We start from the raw sequence: 20,764 nt of genomic DNA on the forward strand, positions 1-20,764 counted from the left end.
TAACTACAATCTATAGTAAAAATCCTCTGCAAAGCTGTATTTCAGTTTTCAAGTATTCCACAAAAGGAACTCTCATGAGTTGAGCCTGCCAACAGCAACAAATTAGGCAAGCTGCTTTTCTGATTATAACCCATAAAGGCTGATATGGCAACACTCAACCTGATTCCACTAATATTTATGTATTTCCTGTAAAGAAAGATTTACCTGCCAATATCCCAGACAAAAATTTTCAAAAAAAATTATTAAGATCTAAATGTTTTTATATACTGAAGATCATGTTCTCTGATCTCTTTCCATTTTTACTTTCATTGGTCAGCATTTTTGACAAAAAGTGTAATTCAGAAATTCCTACCATCCTCACTCCTTGGTTGCTGGGGGAACATGTAATTAGTAAGCACCGTTTTCTGTGTTTCAGGGTCGACTTCTTTTTGGAGGGGGATGAGTGGTTTAGACTAAGAAAGGAAAAAATACTGAGAAAGTGTACATGTGTGACATACAAATAGAATTTAAACATTTAAATCCCTGCTACTTATCTACACAATGCAGATTACATTTAAAAATGTGATCTGTCTGGCATTAATTCCAGGGTATTCTTCTCTGAAGGATTTTTACAAATTATGCAAAAAGTTATATCAAAGTAATATCTATTTTATAATACTGGCATGGGAATTCTATAAACCAGAGGATCTCAAACTTCATTGCACTGTGATCCCCTTTTGACAACAAAAAAATGCTACATAATCCCAGTAGGAGGGACCAAAGCACGTGTCCACCTATGCTCCTCCACCCTGGGCAGGGGCCGAAAACCCAAGGGGCAGGGTCCTGTAGCCTGCACTTCAGCGCCCACAGCTGGGCCCCAGTAACTCTATGTCAGTCTTGGTGACCCCCATTAAAATGGGGTCACGAGCCACTTTGGGAACAGAATCCACAGTCTGAGAACTACTGCTATAAATTAACACTCTATAATAGTCTATTAGAGATGCATAAAATGGATGGATATCTATACACAACAAAGTATGTGGACATATGTCGTTCTAGGACATATCGTGGTCCCAAAATATTCTACATCTGGAGTGTACGTTATCCATTTAAGCTGCAGGGGAGTGCATAGAACAGAATAATTTTATAAACTAAAATTTAATCAGGATAGTCGATTCAGTGCCCTGCTTTACAAAAAAAATTAAAGGATTTTGTAATTACCAGTGTAGTTGCTACCTTTGTTTTATCTTGCATCTGAAATAATGTATTTCTAGCAGCATAGTATCCCTTACCATTTTGAGCACTGGTTGAAGACTGACTCAAAGAGAAGAGACAGTGTTATCTACTACATCATCTGTGCTAGCAATATTGTTGGTTTCCCATGAGTATGAATATCTGCCACTGACTGCTGTTTGGTGTATAAGAAATGAGAAAACTACAACCCAAGGTTGTCTTGGGTGTATCTTCAGGTTATCACTTTTTACCCAAATGGTTGCGCCATAAAATTAACCATTTCTATTAAGAGTAACTTCGATAAATATCAATTATATGAACATATTAAAAATACTGTTCACCTGATTGTCTGATAGCCACATCGCAGTCAGCTGTTGAAGCTTTGTAAAACTATAGGGCAAATTCTTCAGTCTGTGAAAGAAACATCACAATATACAAGACAAGATTTTAATCTAAGCATGGCTGTCAAGACTAACCGTCTATTCAGAAACTATATTTGTAGCCTCTAAAAAGAGTACAGTATAATACATTTCAGGAAAATATTGTTAAATAAACAGAAGGGCAATAATTTGAGGGGAAACTAATCTCTTGTAGATGGTAAAGCTACATTGAGAAAGATAATTCCATTTGGTGGAGGATTTCAATATTTTGAATTTTGGTATTGTTCTGAATACCTACCAAACACCCCTACCCCCAAATTCTAAACTGTCACTAAAGCAAGTGACCCTAAACTACAGACCCCAGAACTTCTGTGGTCCCCAACTCTGAGACAGTCCACCTCGTGCACCATAAAGGAGCCAGGTAGACAAGCTGACAGAAAACCAGGCTGTGTTTTATCAGAATCCTGCCTCACTTCCAGAGGAACTTTGTTGAAATCAAACTCTCTCTATAAAGGTTTCCATTCAATGAATTTCCATTCCAGCAAAGAAAGTTTTTATCGCAATTTCACTGACCAGGTCTAGTAAATGCAGAGAGGCATTCAATGTACTATACAGTGTACTGGAATAGTAGTCTGTATCATGTCTTCTACTGTTTATACATAAATGACATTTAAGTCTTTCCTGACATACTGATTAGGATAGTCTTCTAAATAAACCCCAAATGAATAAATGTGAATGATTATGAATAAAATTGTGCCACATAAAGGAAAAGAGATGCATTAAAATTACTCAGGCTTTACTACTACAATGTATCTTGTGGATTCTCATGCAGCTGGAAGAGTATAATAGCAATAAAAATGTGCAATGGTACAGTTCTGCTTCTTCAGTCACTACCACTGCAGTGACTGGAAAGCAATAAAGAAGCTTTTATAAAATGTAGAGAGGTCTCAAAAATGCAACAGGACAATTATTATGACAAATAATAAAATATCAATTAAAGGTGTTATTTTTTAATTTAAGATGAGAAAAAATGCCAAGAGAAAGAGCACATTTTTGGAAGGGTGGAGAGAAAAGCATATTTTGTACAGAATGTGTTGGAGATGCAATGCATTCAGGTTCCAATCCTTGAGATGTTTCTGTATTTCATGCTATAATTAATTAAATGAATTCAATTCACCAACCTATTATCACTTAGATTGATGACTTTTAATTTCTGCATATCACCCATTTCTTCGGGGAGAAATTCAAGTTTGTTGGAATGCAGAAATAGCACTGTTACATTTTTCCAGTTTCCAATCTGAAAAAATAAATATGATTATTCAGTTTTACAACTCTACTCACACTGATTTGCAAAATTAGAATGAACAAATCTAATATTAAAATTATTTTGTTTAATATCTGCTTCATTCTTAAATATGATAGTGAACATTCCATTATAATATTAAGTAACTATTCTTTCATTTTGTATCATTTTGTTTATAAACTAAAACTTCAAACATTTTTGCAAAAACAAGCTTGCCTCAAAATATTTCAGTACTTGGATTCCAACTGCTTGAAAGCCACTATCTGTACATCAATCAATTTTTAAAACCTTTTCAGAAAATCCAGTCAAAATCCATCATTTTGGTATCTGAAGTGAACAGAACTAAGATAAATATAAAATAAAGTCTAATATTCTGATAATATATGGATTAATATTTGCTCTGAGCAAAAGCATACCTCTGCTGGCAGCTGTGTTAAAAAATTATGATCTGAAGCAAAGGTCCTTATGTTAGTGAGTTGCCCAATAGATGAAGGCAAAACTTCAATCTCATTGAAACTACAATCCACTTCTTCTACTGATAGTAGCCTGAACAAAGGTAAAGAAATTCAAAATATCAACCTGACATATGTAAAAGCTTACCTGCTTTAACAATTCAATTCTTAAAATAATTAATTTTCATTATAATCAGAAATAAATTGATTTGCAATTAAATGTATGAATTAAACTCAAATGCTTGAGAGACCTAAATAATCATAAAAACATTCAGATACTTTCTGAACATGAACTATACTCTTTCCTCATGTATTCAGGCCAATGAAGATTTTTTTCTCTTAATCGCCTTAGTCCATTTTTCACTCTCTGCTACCTCAGCAAAATCTTTAAATCTAAATGGCTGAAAACCTGTCCTAGTGCTCAGCATTTTCACTTACATTTTTTACTCACTGAATCATAAAATACTGTTTGAAGCACACTAGGTCATGGAAGCATTCAAGGAGGACATACCAGAACCAGAAGAGTGTCAAGTTGGGGTAGCAATGAAGGGATAAAGTCTTCTTTTAGGACTTAAAATTAGGACTATGGCATACAGGGAATACTCAATGTCAATGTGATGATGATCCCTTTTTTTTGAAAAGTGAAGATACAGGGTTGAAGTGCAAATTTAGCTTATTGGTTTTACATAAGCTGGCTCATTTATGTTTAATAGTAAATAAAAACTTGCAGGTGTATCTAATCACTTTAAGTTTGAATTCTGATGACCAAACATAATTTAACAAATTCAGTCCAGGAAGGCAAAAATAATATAATAGAATGAATGCCTATAGCTTTTAATACATCAATTCTTTTTTAAAGGCTAATTTCTCTACAGTATTTACATTTTGAACCACTGATTTTTAATAAAAAATTATTTGGTTTACTCTTTACTAAAAAGGGTGAATACCTAATGACAAAAAAGTGATAAATGTAGCCGTGTTAGTCTGGTGTAGCTGAAACAAAATACAGGACTATGTAGCACTTTAAAGACTAACAAGATGGTTTATTAGATGATGAGCTTTCGTGGGCCAGACCCACTTCCTCAGATCAAATAGTGGAAGAAAATAGTCACAGCCATATATACCAAAGGATATAACATCCTACTTCAGAAGACATTCAAATCTGCACTTGAAAGAGAATCCTTTGAACTGGCATTCATGCTAAAATTCGACACTCTCCGCGGGGGGGCTGAACAAAGACTCCAGCTATCTTACCCATTACAAAGATAGCTTCCCCAATTATCACGTCTAATACTATTAACTCACAGACATCTACCCTTCCCCACCTCTAATATCATTAACTCACTGGTATTCACCTTCCTTCCTCCCCCCCCCTTGCATCCCCCTTCTGTTCTGAAATGTGATTTGTCCTTTTCATATGTGTTCATTTTTTTAATTGTATTCTTTGGTATATAAGACTGTGACTATTTTCTTCCACTATTTGATCTGAGGAAGTGGGTCTGGCCCATGAAAGCTCATCATCTAATAAACCATCTTGTTAGTCTTTAAAGTGCTACTTAATGACAAAAAAGATTGTTTGATCGAAATAATCTGATTTGTTGACTCTTTTTAAATCAGAGAAGACATTAATGGCTCATTGTTAAAACAGAACATATATATACTTCCAGAGGGGTAGCCGAGTTAGTCTGTAACAGGAAAAACTTAAAAAACAACTAATAGTCTAGGAGCACCTTAAAGACTAAAAAATATGTAGGCTGTGTCCAGACTCAGGGGTTTTTTCGAAAAAAGTAGCCTTTTTTCGAAAAAACTTCACCTGTGTCTAGACTGCAGCCGCGTTCTTTCGAAATTAAATCGAAAGAATGCGGCTTTTCTTTCGACGGTGGTAAACCTAATTCCACGAGGAAGAACGCCTTCTTTCGAAAGTGCTCTTTCGAAAGAATGCGTTCTTGAAAGCAAACAGGCTTTTTAGAAAGAGAGCATCCAGACTCACTGGGTGCTTTCTTTCGAAAAAGCGGCTTGCTTTTTCGAAATTCCGCGTGCAGTCTAGACGCTCTCTTTCGAAAGAGGCTCTTTCGAAAGTATCTTTCGAAAGAGCCTCTTTCGAAAGAGGCGTGCAGTCTAGACATAGCCGTAGATGGTATCACGAGCTTTCCTGGGATCTCCAAGTCACCCTTTTGTTTCAGGCCAATTCCACAAGCCAAATACACAGAGAAGGATTGGAACTTAACTTCATTCACAAGTTTAATTCTTATGCAAATGGTATGAATAGGGACATCCTCTGGCTTGCACACTACCTTCCACATCATAATGACTTAACTCACCAACCAAACAATGGAGGTGCTAATTGTTCTTATCAGCCTCTTGTAACTATTTGAACTATATACTCACTGTCTCTCTCTTTTTTTTTCTCCCCTCCTTTTTTCTCTTTTTTCCCTCCTCTCCCCCTTCCCCCTTTCCCTTATTTATTCTTGGATCTGGACTTCTAATACTCCTGTCATCTGAAGAAGTGGGTTGTGCCCACGAAAGCTCATGATACCATCTACATGTTTGGTTAGTTTTTAAAGTGCTACTAGACTATTTGTTGTTTTTTAAGTTTTTCATATAAATACCTGTTATTTCAGTTTATTAGAAATGTTTACAGTATGTAACTCATGTAGCCACAAATATGAAGCTGTAACTTTTTGTATACACTATGTTCCTCTACATTTTATTTTGATTGCATGTTTTACTAAATACATAAGTATTGTTTTGTTCTCTCACACTCCCAGTTCATTACATATTGATGCCTGAATGCAGGATTTATATCCTTGAAAATACAGTTACACATAGCCTGATGGATGTGAAGACTACTATGAATATAAGAAAACTTCATGAAGAGAGATTGGTGTAACCAGTCATACCAAACAAAGAGATATAGGTTGGATCTCACTGGTCCCGATGAGGGATTTTGCCAGATCAGGGGAGGTCATTCCTGGCCCTCCCGCCACTGGCCTGGGCACTGGCCTCCCAGCCAGCTTCCCCACCACAACGCCTTTCCCCCACTCTGCTTCCCCGCTGGGCTTCATTGCCCCATTGGGCAGCCCCGTTGCTGCATGTCAGGCTCCCAGCCCTGCCAGGCAGCCCCACTGCCCTGCCAGCCCGCTGGGTCCCCAGCTGCCAGCCCTCCATTGAGACACTCTGGTCCTGGAACATCCATGCTGAACCAAAGAGTCACAGGTTAGAGAGGTGCAACCTGTATAAAGAAAGCAGATGATTGTTAATGAACAACTTGCATAAAACAAGGCAACATTTCATTCAGATGAAACACTTACCCTCCTATGGAGTCTGGCAAATACATCAACTGGTTTTCATCAATTTTAAGTGTTGTTACTTTCTTTAGTGAGCCTGTTGTAAAATGAAAATCTAATCAAAAGGAGTAAAGTGTAATAACTGCAAGTTTCTATATTTGAAGGTAAGAATAAATGTTACTAGCAAGTCATATTGTCTTCCGTATTACCTGAAATCTTAGGAAACATATATCCTACCTCTCTCTTTAGGAAAAGAACGGTTACTTACCTGTAACTGTTGTTCTTCGAGATGTGATGCTCATGTCCATTTGAATTAGGTGTGCGCACCGCGTCTTCTGGAGCGTTTTCCCTAGTGGTACCCATAGCACAGGCAGAGCGTCCCCTGGAGTGGTGCCGCCATGGCGGGGCATAAGTACCCCTGCCGGCGCTGCCCCACCTCAGTTCCTTCTTGCCGGACACTCCGACAAAGGGGAGGTAGGGTGGGAGTCGAATGGACATGAGCAACACATCTTGAAGAACAACAGTTACAGGTAAGTAACTGTTCTTTTCTTCTTCGAGTGGTGGCTCATGTCCATTCGAATTAGGTGACTACCAAGCTAACCCCACTTCAAGGAGGAGGGGTCGGAGCAGTCAGAAACAAAAAATCCACGAAAAGTTGAACAACCCAAACAAATTTATTCAACCAAACGAACACAGAAAAAATTGTATAAAGTGCAATGTGACACTGATAAACCAAACATATTTACAATACAGAGCTGAGGACTGCAGAGCCCCCCCCTGCATCCTCCCTGGCCTGTTGCGCCAGCACGTAGTGTGCCGTAAAGGTATGGAGTGACGACCACGTGGCCGCCCTGCAAATTTCAGTGATTGGAATCTGCACCCCAAAAGCTAGAGAGGACGCCTGCGCCCTGGTAGAGTGTGCTGTAACCCGGGGCGGGAACTTCCCGGCCAGGGCATAACACTCCCTTGATGCACCCTGTGACCCAGTTGGACAACATCTGGGTTGAAATGGGGAACCCTTTCACCCTGTCCGTGACAGCAATAAATAGCTGCTGAGACCTGCAAAAGGCTTTGGTCCTATCAATATAAAAAGCTAGCGCACGCCTAGCATTCAGGGTATGGAGCACCTGCTCCTTGGGTGAGGCGTGGGGTTTTGGAAAGAAAACCAGGAGATAAATTTCTTGAGACAAATGAAAAGGTGATACCACCTTGGGGAGAAAAGCCGGATGGGGGCGGAGCCTCACGTTATTGTCAGAAAACACCAGGTAGGGCAGATTTATAGTCAATGCCCTCAATTCGGAAACCCTGCAAGCCGACGTAATGGCCACAATGAATGCAACCTTCCAGGAGAGGTGCTTCAAAGAACACGTAGCCAGCGGCTCAAAGGGGGGGCGACATAAGTCTAAACAACACGAGGTTGAGGTCCCAAGCGGGGAGAGGGGGTCTAACCGAGGGATACAACTTATCCAAACCCGTAAGGAACCTTTTGACCACAGGGTCAGAGAACAGAGAAACTCCTGCCGAACCAACATGGAAGGCGGAGAGAGATGCCACATGGACTTTGATAGAGGAGATAGAGAGGCCACTAGACCTAAGTTCAAAAAGATATTCCAGAATGGACGGGACGGGGCACAGGACGGATGCACTCCCCTTCGGTACGCCCAAGACAAGAAGCACCGCCACTTAGCAGCGTACGACCGTCTGGTACAAGGTTTCCTACTACTTAGGAGCACCATCTGTACCTCCTGGGAACATTCCCTTTCTGGTTGGTTCAACCATGGATAAACCAGGCCGTTAGGTGTAGAGTCTTGAGATTCGGGTGAACCATGGTCCCCCCATCCCATAGTTGGGTTAGGAGATCCCGGGCTGGTGGGAGCGTTATAGGCTCCTTGGTGGACATGTCCACCAGTATGGGGAACCAGAATTTTCTGGGCCACCTGGGGGCTATCAGGATGACAGTGGACCTGAAGGTCTTGACCCTGGTCAGAACCCGGGGAATGGGGGGAAAGCATAAAGGATGCCCGCCGGCCACGTGACCGTCATGGCATTCCCTCAGCCCCAATAGGGAGCAGTAACTCTGACACTTCGTATTGCGTGCCGAGGCAAACAGGTCTAGTAGGGGATAGACCGACCTGCGGAAGATCTGATGAAGGGCTGAGTCCCTGAGAGACCACTCGTGGGCTCCGAAGGACCTGCTCAGAGCATCGTCTAGTAAGTTTTTGCATCCCGGCAGGTACTCTGCCTGCAAAGCTATGTTGTGCTGTACACACAGTTCCCAGAGGCTCAGGGCCTCACGGCAGAGGGGAGGCGACCGGAAACCCCCCTGCTGGTTGATGTAAAATACAGCTGCCGTGTTGTCCAGACGGACTAGAACAGATCGATGAGAGAGCTTCGACAGGAAGGTCTCGCACGCTCTCCAGACTGCCCTGAGCTCCCGTACATTTATGTATAGAGCGCGCTCTGCAGAGTACCACAGGCCCTGGGTCCTGCGGCACCCCAGGTGTGCGCCCCAACCCAGGTCCGAGGCATCTGTGACCAGAGTGAGCGAGGGGGGAGGTACAGAGAAGAGGACCCCGCTGCACACCACAGACTCCTGAGTCCACCAGTGCAGCGAAACTATTACCTCCGGGGGCACCGTAAGAACTGTGTCCCAGTGGCCCCTGGATTGGCTGAATGCCGTTACCAGCCAAGCCTGTAAGGGTCTGAGCCTCATCCGGGCATGGCGGACCACGTACGTACACGCTGCCATGTGTCCCAGCAACCTCAAGCAAATCCTGGCCATTGTGGGGGACCGGGCTAATTCGGAGACTAGCTCCACTATGGCCAGGAACCTGGTCCTGGGGAGAAGCGCCCTTGCCAACCTGGCGTCCAGGAGGGCACCCACGAATTCGAGGCACTGAGAGGGGGTCAACAATGACATTTCCTCGTTCAGCATGAGTCCCAGCCTTACGAAGAGGGTCCTTGTGAGGGACACGTGGGCCTCTATTTGTTCATAGGAACAACCACGAATTAGCCAGTTGTCCAGGTACAGGAATACGTGTACCCCTGATCTGCGGAGGAACGCCGCCACAACTGCCATACATTTTGTAAAAACCCTGGGTGCTGTAGAAAGGCCAAATGGGAGCACAGCAAATTGGAAGTGGCACCGGGACACAATAAAATGGAGGAACCTCCTGTGACTGGGTCTTATCGCCACGTGGAAGTAAGCATCCCTGAGATCGAGAGTGACGTACCAGTCTCCTAACTGTAGAACTGGAATGACAGAAGCCAGGGTTACCATTTTGAATTTGGATTTCACGACCGCCTTGTTGAGTTCCTGTAGATCTAAGATGGGATGGACCCCGCCCTTGGGTTTGGAGACTAAGAAATATCGGGAGTAAAAACCCTTGCCCTCCAGGTGCGGTGGAATCCTCTCTACCGCCCCCTTTTGGAGGAGCGTCAGTACCTCCTGGCAGAGGGTGTCTTTGTGAAAATGTCCCTGAAAAGGGATGGGAAAGGAGGGTTGGAAGGGGGTGAGCTCAGAAAGGGGATGGTATAGCCACTCCTGACTATGTTTAAGACCCAGGCATCGTTTGTGATTTTTGCCCAGGCTTGAGCAAACCGGGATAACCTGGCCCCAAATGGGGGGCCAGAGTGGGAGGCTGGTGCGCGATTCTCTGGGAGCCTGTCAAAATTGTTGTTTGTGCTGTTGGGAGGGACCTTGACCAACCCCACAGGGGCTGTCCCCTCTTGGGCGGCGCCTACAGCCCCTTGAGGCCGAAGAGCCCGCAGCCGCCCCCATACTCCCACCAGAAGCACGAGGACGGCGTCTCCGGTATTCCCCATGGGGGATCTGGGACTACGGTCTCCCCTGCTGTCTGTATGGCAGCTGACGATGCTGAGAAGCAGGCAAGTGGATCCCCAAGGACCAAAGGGTAGACCTCGTGTCCTTGAGCGTATGGAGCCTCGAGTCCGTATGCTCCGAGAATAATGCCTTGCCGTCGAAAGGCAGCTCTTGGATAGTAGATTGGAGGTATTCCAGACACTTGCAGCCAGGCACCATGGCGCATGACCACACCTGACGCCATGGTGTGGGCTGCAGAGTCGACTGCGTCCAGGGAGGGCTGGAGGGCTGTACGGGTGATGGCCTTACCCTCAGAGGTCATGGCCGCAAACTCCTGATGGGACTCGGCAGGGAGCTTATCCTTGAACTTATCCATGGCCTGCCAGGTATTAAAAGCATAACGACTTAGCATCGCTTGCTGATTAGCGATGTGGATCTGCACTCCACCACTGGCGTAGACTTTTCAGCCCATTAAGTCAAGGTGCTTGGGTTCCCTAGCTTTCGGGGACAGCCCCAGCTGGGGGAGCTTTTCCCTCTGGGCCGCTGCCTGGACGACCAAGGACCCCGAGACAGGTTGAGAGTACAAGTGCTCGTGCCCTGACTGGGGAACATAGTAGCGCCTCTCGACACATTTTAAGGTAGGGGTCAGGGTCGCCGGTGTTTGCCACAGGGCATTAGTAATTTTTGCCACCATTTTATTAAATGCCAAAGCCAAATGGGCAGGCGAGTCATCCTAAAGGATTTCGATCATCTGATCTGTGTCCTCCACGACGGGGTCCACCAGGACACCTAGGTTGGAAGCCAGACGCCGGAGCAGTTCCTGATGCGCTCGGGCATCCATAGTAGGCAGGGCCGGTGCTGGATCCGCCAGGGCTTCGTCAGGAGACGATGATGACGATGACTCCTGGATTGGTGCTGGATCTACCACAGGAGCCGCGTGCGTTGGATATAGGGCACCGCTTGCGGGCACGTTTCCGGCACCGGGGCCTGAGCCGCAAGGCCCGACGTAGGCGGCCTCTGGGGGGAAGGAGGAGGTCGCAACAACGATGCCGATGGTTGTGTTCGGCGACCCGAAGCGTCCGACACCACAGAGGGGGGCATGGGCCCCTACCACTGGTGGTACGCCCACGGCGTCGAAAAAGGCCACTGCAGATGCGGTGGCCAAGTCTGCTGCACCTGTGAATGGTCACGTTGATGCCGGGAACGGGATCTATTGGCCGAGGAGGGCTGCCAAAGATCCCGACCTGAGGGATGTCGCATCGGAATCCAACGAATAATCGGACTCCGGCCAGGGAGGCGCCGACGAGGAGTGACCTGTAACTGACAGAGGGGCAAACCTGGCCATGGACTCGGGCTTGCCGGCATGTACACGCCGGGGACGTGCCAGTGCCGGTGCCTGTTGCGGCACCGGGGTACCTAGGCCCAGTGCCGAGAGAGTTGTTGGTGCTTGCGGCACCGGGGGACCCAGGCCCGGTGCCGAAAGCGGTGTTGGCACTGAAAGAGGTGCCAGGAGGCCCAGTCTCGGTGATGGTTGCATCACCGGTGCAGAGCACAATGGTGCCGAGACCAACCCGGAAGATGATGACATCACTGTCGGCTAGGGCACCTGCAAGGTCCACATGGTCGGTGCCGGTGCTTGCGACGGTGTCAAGACGTGCATCGGTGCCAAAGAGCCCGGTGCCAACGAAGTCGACGGTACCGCAGACGTTGCCAAAAGGCTAGGGTGGTACGGCACCCGGTGCAGCCAAACGAGGAGCCGGGAGAGAGCACAGCACCGATGGGGGTCGAGCCCAGTCGGATGCCAAGTGAGGCTTAGGAGCCGGCGTCGATAACTGCGTCGATGCCGAGGCAATCGGTACTGGTCCCACGAGGGACAGTCCCGACACGTAAGGTGCCTGAGCCTGCCGGTCATGTCAGTGCGGAGGCGAAGCCAGAGCCAACACGGCCTCTGGCGTGGGTGACCTCGACCCTTCTGCCTCAACTGATGACGGAGGGGAAGTGGTGAGACTGATGAGGTCCTGCGCTGCCTCAAAGGTATCCGGCGTGGACGGGCGGTGCGGGGGTAATTGCTCTGGGCTGGAGGGGCATTATGCTCGCTTACGCCACACCGCAGTGGATGTGTGCACCGGTGAGTCGGCACCACGGTGCAGGGCCGGCATGGTCTTCTGAGACGGGGACCTTCCACGAGACTTTTTCGCCCTCTTGGATGCCGGAGAGTGAGACTGGTGCCGGGATCTCGACGCCGAGGCCCAGGCCCGAGGCAGGACATTCCACGTGGATGCCGGCGCACTGCGCACCGTAGGGTAGCCAGTCGGTACCGGCTATAAAGCCATTTCCATGAGGAGAAGTTTTAGGCGAGAGACCCTCTCCCTTTTAGTGCGCGGCTTGAAAGACTTACAGATCTTACAGGCGTCCGTGAGGTGGCTCTCACCCAGACACTTCAGACAGTTGTCGTGTGGGTCTCCTTTGGACATGAACTTTGCGCAGACAGCGCACGCCTTCAAGCCTTGTGGCCCTGGCATTCCTCACCCCCAAAGGGGGAGGAGGAACAAAGGACGAAGGAGACACTAACTACCTAACTAAAAGAACTATTTACAATGCTCAGAGAGAAACGGGAACCATTAACTAAGCTGAGAGAGAGACACGCTCCAATGACCGTCACGGGCGGTAAGAAGGAACTGAGGTGGGGCAGCGCCGACAGGGGTACTTATGCCCCGCCATGGCGGCGCCACTCCAGGGGGCGCCCTGCCGGCGCTATGGGTAGGGAAAACGATCCGGAAGACGCAGTGCACGCGGTGCACACACCTAATTCGAATGGACATGAGCAACCACTCGAAGAAGAAATAAAGAAATTAGTTTACAGAGTTTCATTTCCAGCATATCATGTGTCAACCACAAAGGAAAGATAAATTCCTTATCAGTAGTTTATATCAATACTTTGCCATTCATTTTTAAAAAATTTTTCAAAATTTGTGATAAAACTGCAGTCCTCAAATGTTATTTAACCATGCATTATGATTTCTGTCCTGCACATCTATGAGTAGAACAGTTTATGATTACTGTTTTGATTTTTGGATCCATATGGTATTCCATGTTGTACTAAATAAAGTTTCGTCAAACAGCTACCTTCATTTTAAAAAAGAAGCACATAAATTAGATAATACAAACCAATGGACTCTGGAAGTTGCTGAAGTGAATTACTGGATAATAGCAAGTCTTGTAGGCTTTCACAGCCTGAAACACCTTCTTCAATCATTTCAATGTTGTTTTTAGAAACATCCAAGTAGGTCAGCTGTTTCAAACTGCCAATAAACTAAATATGAGGGAAAAAATAGATTAATTCTGCAATTTCAAGCAACAAAGAAAGCCATTATTTCCGATAGTTTACTGACTCTTAAGTCATGTTTCTCAGATGGGAAGCCCCAACCCAAAAGGAGGTTGCATGGTGGGGGTCACAGGAGTGGTAGCTGTTGGCCAAATGCCAAGCTTGGAAGGCAGCACTGCAACCATCAGCAGTGCAGAAGAAAATATGAAGCGGGGCTGTCACAGCATGATCTCTTTTCAAAGGAGTCCCAGAAAAAAAGTTTAAGAATCCCCGCTCTATCTTTTCTTGTTCCATAAAACTATTGTTATCATTGAGGAAATCTGATACTAAGTAGCCAAACTATATCATGGTACCAAATTTATTTTTAAATATATAAATATCAAAATGCATTATATAGTCTCATGCATGCCTGCACAAAGTCTAAATGTAAAAAAACAAGCCAGTTGTCAGGGTTTCTTTTTCAGTTTAATTAATTTTACAGTTCAGCCTCCAGACTAGTGAGTACTCTTCCAATCTGAAGACTTAGGTTCAAGAATACTCTTTAATTTAGCACAAGCAGAGATTGTACCTAATGTAATCATGTAAGTGTTATAATTTATCACAGCATTATTTTCTTCAAGCTCTCAACTTTCTCGCAGACAGTTTTTGTAGAAGTTGAACTCTACCTTCCCTTAAAATGCAACTCCAATAGCAATCATTAATTGGGATAGGTTGAGAGATTAAACAAGCAAAACCTAAGTTTGTCATATGTTTACGTAAACGTTCTTATTTTTCTGCATGGCTCAAGCATACACAAATGTTTATGAACACTAAACCAACCAACATCAATATAAGTCACTTATGGACAGTTCTACCAAGCTTGGACTGTACAGTAGAAAGGCTTTAAAATATTTTCTATTGAATGGGAAAAGAGACTAAGGATGGCTGTAACTCAGTTCCTATAACAAATTTATTCTTAATTTATAAAAGTTTTGTAGACAAAAGTAGACTGACTATTGCCTCACATATTAGAAGAGCACTACTGAAGTACAATTTATATGAAAATATAAAATCAGCAGTGAAGTTCTAAAATAAACAATTTGATGCAATTGTAAGAACATGTCACACCAAAGTTCCATTTAGCCAGAATCCTGTCTTCTAACAGTGGCCAAAGCCAGGTGTTTCAGAGGGAATGAATAGAACAGGAAACCATCAAAAAATCCATCCCTACGCTCCCCACTCCCAGCCTCTGGCAAACAGAGGCTAAGGATACCATACCTAGGGTTGCCAGGTGTCCGGTATTCTACTGGACAGTCCGGTATTTGTGCTCTTTGGCTGGTAAAAAAAAGTCAGAGAATACCGGACATGTGCAATGTCCGGTATTCTCTGATTTTTCCGGCTGCGCACTGGATGGAAGCCTGGCGTGGGGAGCGGCTGGAAGGCAGGGCCACAATCAGCGATAGGATCCTGTGACTGCGCAGAAGCCTGGCGGGGGCAGGGGGAGTGGCTGGAGCTCCCAGCAGGGAGGCGGGGCTGCAATCGCTGCTCTGGGCGTTTCAGAAGCCTAGCCAGGGCGGGGGGGAGCAGCTTGGAGTCCCAGCCACTCCCCCCACCTCTGCAAGGCTTCTGAAGCACCCAGAGCACTAGCAGGTGGGGAGTCCCAGCTGGGAGGCAGGGCTGCAATCGCTGCTCTGGGCGCTTCAGAGGCCTAGCCGGGGTGGGGGAAGTGCTTGACCAAAAAATACCGGGTGTCTGGTATTTTTTGGGAGACCATCTGGCAACCCTAACGATACCTGCTCATCTTCCATGAATTTATCTCGCTCCTTTTTGAACTCTATTATAGTCTTGACCTTCACAATATCCTCTGCAAAATAGTTTCACAATTTGGCTGTGTCTAGACTGGCCAGTTTTTCCAGAAAATCAGCCACTTTTCCAGAAAAACTTGCCAGCTGTCTACACTGGCCGCTTGAATTTCCGCAAAAGCACTGACAAGCTCATGTAAGATTGTCAGTGTTCTTGCGGAAATACTATGCTGCTCCCGTTCGGGCAAAAGTGTAGACAGCTCAGATTTGTTTTCTGCAACAAAGCCCTGATCGCGAAAATGGCAATCGGGGCTTTTTTGCGGAAAAGCGTGTCTAGATTGGCATGGACAGTTTTCCGCAAAAAGTGCTTTTGCGGAAAAGCGTCCGTGCCAATCTAGACGCTCTGTTCCGAAAATGCTTTTAACGGAAAACTTTTCCGTTAAAAGCATTTCCGGAAAATCATGCCAGTCTAGACGTAGCCTTTAACTATACATTATGTAAAGAAACACACTAGAATCTCCCTAATCTGAAAGTCCCCAATCTGAGGACACCTATGGTTCAGACCCTAACAGTGGAAGGAGGAAGCACCTATCCGTGCTGCTGCTCCTACTCTTAGCTGGGGAAATGTCAGCTCAGTGAAGCACTGATCTGGAGGCATTTCCCTAGCCACTCCCTTAGCAGCAGGGCTTGGGAGTGGCAGTGTCTGGGAGTGATGGCGGGTCATGTAGCCATGTGTGACCCAAGGAATAGGGTGTGAAGTAAGCACCCCACCCTCATCCCCCTTCCGCTCAGAACCCGCAGCTTCCTCCACAGCCCAGGAAATTCCATAATCCAACATACCCCATTGTCCCAGTGGTGCTAGATTAAAGAGATTCAAGTGTTCTTCCTTTTGTTTGTTTTAAACCTGCTGCCTATTAACTTCATTTGGTGACCCCTAATATTTTAAGGCTCGTAAAAACACAGAAATAAGATATCAATGTGGACCCTACATAACTTTAACTGAGATCCAGAATACAGAGCCTGACTCTAAACCAATTAAAACCAATGCGAACATCTGCACTGACTTCGGGTCAGACACATATTCAAATTCTTAAGTACACCAAAGGGAGATAACAAAAGTACAACTGACCATATTCTACATCTACAGTAATCACTAGCATTTACTAAAATATATCTTGTGAATTATAGATTGCTCTTTAAAGTACAATTTCTTCTCAGAAAAAAAAGTAGATATCCCTATATTAAAACTAGAATTTATATCTAAACCTTTATAGAATTTGAGACCTAGGTAAAAATCTAAAATGACAGAACAACTACTTTCACCAAAAGGAACTATTCATACCTATCCCTCAAGAGATTAACAATGGCTTTTAAAAGGGCTAGTTAAGCAAAAGCAATTAATCTCATGGCTTTGTGGTACTGTTAAATATTCTTAATTTAAGGAGTTAACTGACAAGACTGGTACTACTACACACTTAATGCAATGCATTTAAAACATCAAAAAGACATACCCCAGGGATAAGAGTTAATCTATTACCATCCATCCAAAATTCCTTTAATCCACTCAATTGTTCAAGTACTTCAGGCTGTTAAAAATAATTAAAAAAAAAACTGATACAAAAGAATAGTTTAAATGGATCAATGCAACAACAATCACTTCAGCCATTTGAACAGTCTTATTTATTGAGATTGTGATGGACACTCCCCCCATAATGCTTTAAGAAAGCATGATTTATGGATACAAAAATGAGTAACTCAAAGATGCTTTGGAAAATATACATCATGTAACCTTTTAATTTTAGTGTCTCAGTCTGTTGGATGTGTATATCTTATTTTGGTGTATGTATCATTCTTGCATATTAAGTTAAAATATGGAGTATAGCAGGGCTACTCAGCTAATGGCCTGTGGGCCGCATGCAGCCTGTTTGTTTGCGGCCCACTGTGCGGTTTGGGTTGACACAGGGCTCAACACAGCCCACAGGTGGGATCCTTTGATCATGGCCTCTACTGGGAACACGCTCCACAATGGAAGAATATAATAGTCTTCTGTTGATATGCATTTTAGTAGTTAAATTCCTGGACTGTCATTGCTCATTAAAAGTACAAATTGGGTGGAAATCGGGTAAATATTGCATTTTATTAATATCAGAACTGACTTAAATGGGGCCTGCATGTTGTGTAGTCTTTCCTTAATCTTTGTATTCGTGTTCCTCAGTGTGAAAGAAGCTATTTGCATATATTTTTGTATGTATATGAAACCATGCTTAAATCGCAGCCCTGGGCCTGTGCTGTGAGTATCACTGTGGCCCCCGGGGATTCCAAAGTTGAGTAGCCCTGGAGTATAGAATGCTTTATGGTTTTAAATGTTCAAATGAAAGCAATCTATGGTGTGCCCCTCAATGTCTGGGTCATCACCTGTAAACATGCTCCTTTGTCTTTTAAGTCTAAGCAGTGGTTGGTCTTACGAAGACATATAACTACCCCAACTGGTAGGGTCTGACTAGGTAATTTTCCATGGAAGAGGGGAATGTAGAAACAGAATTCCTTCCCAAAAAGAAATCTATTTGAGATGCAAAGTTTTCAGGGTCTTTGTCTTTGGCTAGCAGGTCACTCGTAAGAGACTGAACCAGAGACCCCAGGGAAAAAAGATCTTTCCTGGCTTGGAGGTTTTGCTGAAATCAGAACAGTTTTAGGGTGTTAGAACAAGCTATGAGTTTTCTGTTGTTTTACATTTTTATAATTTATTTTGTCTTTTTTCATTTGCAACCACTTAAATCCTACTGCTTGTGCTTAATAAAATCACCTTTATTTACTATCAAAGCCCAGTGTAAATAAGTGTTACCGGGGGAGTAATTAGTGTGTACATCCCTCCTTTCATTGTTAAAGGGAGCTTACCTGAATAATTTATTTTGGGTGTTCTGATCCCATTTGGGGAGTGAGTTTCCTGGAAACTGTGCCCAAAACTGCATTTTCCCCAGACCCAAAGAGTTTCAGTGTCTGTATTGCTCTTTAGAGAGGCAGTGATCTCAGCTTTGTGTCTTGGATGGAGAAGACCATGAGATCTGGCCCAGCAGGACAGGTTGGTGAGAAGCCCCAGAGAGCAACAAAGAGGTGAGTGTCAGTGGCTTTGTCAGCACACTGGGAAGCATTCTCAATGGGTCTTCTGTGACTAAACCCCATCACAAAGGAATTTTAATCCAGGTTGTAATTCATACTTGTTTTGTAAATCTGTGACAACCCTTGTGTATTCCCAGTGTAAGAATTTGACCAAAATATTCAAAATAATCTATAAAAAAATTAAGAACATAAGAATGGCCATACTTAGTCAGACCAACGGTCCATCCAATCCAGATGCCCCAGAGGGAACAAACACAACAGGCAATCCTCACATGATCCCTCCCCTGCCACCTACCTCCAGAGAAAAAGAGACTAGGGACACCATTTCTACCCATCCTGGCTAATAGCCATTAATGGACCTAACCTCCATGAATTTCTCTAACTCTTTTTTGAACCCTGTTAAAGTCCTAGACTTCACCACATCCTCTGGCAAGGAATTCTACAGGCTGACTGTGTGCTGAGTGAAGAAAAACTTTCTTTTGTTTGTTTTAAACCTCCTGCCTACTGATTTCATTTGGTGACTCCTAGTTCTAATATTGTGGGAATAAGTTAACAACTTTTCCTAATTCACTTTTCCCACACTAGTCATGATTTTATAGACCTCTATGATATCCCCCCTTAAACTCCTCTTTTCTAAGCTGAAAAGTCCAACTCTTTTTAATTTTCCTTTAATTAAGTTTATTTTCCTTTTGGTGCACACATTAAATGTATCTTCACATACCTATTGTCTTTCATACTGAGACACCTAAAACATTCTATTAATTTTACACCTCAGCATGGCTATTTATTCAACAGCCAGTTAAAGTCTATTGGATGCTAGACCAGGTGAACTTCAAACAATATAAACAATGTAATAGACAATGTAGTAAACAAATCAAAAGGAGTGTATGGAATAAATGAACCACTATATCAACGAAGAGCATATTTTAACCATGTACTCTTATAACTTTCCTCCTTGGCTTGTGATAGAACTCAAAGGAGAACATATAAAAGAAAAGAATCTAAACATTTCTTTTCCCATTTGAATACAAATGTTTTCTCAAAATCAGGGAAAGAGGCAATATCATTTGACAAAACATGCATATTATGTATGCTTCACTGGAAATATTTATACTTTGTTCTTGAAAAAACAGAGAGAATATATGATAGAGGTGTTGGCTGCAACCCAATAGTTAAGGCTGAGTTGAGTTTTACACTTAAAACAGATTTGATCACTTTATTATGTATGAAGTATACAGCATCTTCTTCCTCATATAAGAGTCTTACTCCAAGTATATAATTAATTTTCCAAGAATTTCCAAACAAGTGTGTTAATTAGTTCATGAGCTAAGATTTAAAGTAGATTCCCCAAAATATTTAATATTCATAAAATAACTCTTTAAACTTTTCATGCAGGAGGGAAAACAGAAGCACAGAGGGATGAAGTGATCTGCCAAGGTCACAAAGCAGCCCAGTGCCAAAACCAGCAACAGAAATCAAGTCAATTCTCAGTACACGAGCTAGTAGTGCACAGGGAAGTGTCTCATATAACAGCACTTCTTAAACTACGTCCCACACAGCACTTACTGGGTCCACAGAGAGTTGGCTGATCACATGGTGTTGGGTCTTCATCATGTTTCCAGTTACTAAATTCCATACCCTCTGTGCCTCTGTTTTTTTTTTCTACTTAAAAAGTTAAAAGAGGTTGCCTTATTCTATGAAGATCTTTTGGCAACAAATGTTTTTTTGAAAAGGAAAAGGGAAAATAAATATACAGTCAGAATTTTTAAGATTCCATGAAGCAGTAAGAAGTGTATGTAACATTTGTTCAGTAGTATAACTTGTAAGCTGATTTTTACATTTTGATGCTGATTAAAAATAGATTTAAGGATAAAGATTTACGAAACCATTCAAAGCTCTGCTACTTATCTAAAACTCACCACTTCTGTGAATTCATTACTTCCTAAGTCCAGTCTCTCCAGCTGAGTCAGTCTGTTCATGGTTCTACACACGGAAGGAATTAATAAGGAATTAGATTTAGAAAAATACCAGTTACATCGCATCTTCCTGTATACAGACTAATACATCTTTTTAATCAGCATTAA

At 43.6% G+C, this 20,764-nt stretch overlaps 1 protein-coding gene and 1 long non-coding RNA gene across 7 annotated transcripts in view; one reads left to right on the forward strand and one right to left on the reverse strand.

The window, feature by feature from the left end:
* ERBIN (erbb2 interacting protein) overlaps positions 1-20,764 on the reverse strand; it is a 250,724-nt gene that overhangs the window by 48,009 nt on the left and 181,951 nt on the right. For all 6 annotated transcript variants that reach the window (XM_075932367.1, XM_075932365.1, XM_075932362.1 and 3 more), the window contains 8 exons: positions 20,600-20,663; positions 17,075-17,149; positions 13,626-13,770; positions 6,659-6,731; positions 3,312-3,441; positions 2,774-2,889; positions 1,554-1,623; positions 353-452 (listed from right to left, as the gene is read on the reverse strand). In XM_075932367.1, the coding sequence (XP_075788482.1) occupies positions 353-452; positions 1,554-1,623; positions 2,774-2,889; positions 3,312-3,441; positions 6,659-6,731; positions 13,626-13,770; positions 17,075-17,149; positions 20,600-20,663 (773 nt within the window). The remainder of the gene's footprint in view (positions 1-352; positions 453-1,553; positions 1,624-2,773; positions 2,890-3,311; positions 3,442-6,658; positions 6,732-13,625; positions 13,771-17,074; positions 17,150-20,599; positions 20,664-20,764) is intronic.
* Positions 1-20,764, forward strand: part of LOC142829938 (uncharacterized) — an 89,452-nt gene that overhangs the window by 25,500 nt on the left and 43,188 nt on the right. The window lies entirely within an intron of this gene.

The sequence above is a fragment of the Pelodiscus sinensis genome, chromosome 6 (genome assembly GCF_049634645.1).
Source record: "Pelodiscus sinensis isolate JC-2024 chromosome 6, ASM4963464v1, whole genome shotgun sequence".
Taxonomy (NCBI): Eukaryota; Metazoa; Chordata; order Testudines; family Trionychidae; genus Pelodiscus; species Pelodiscus sinensis.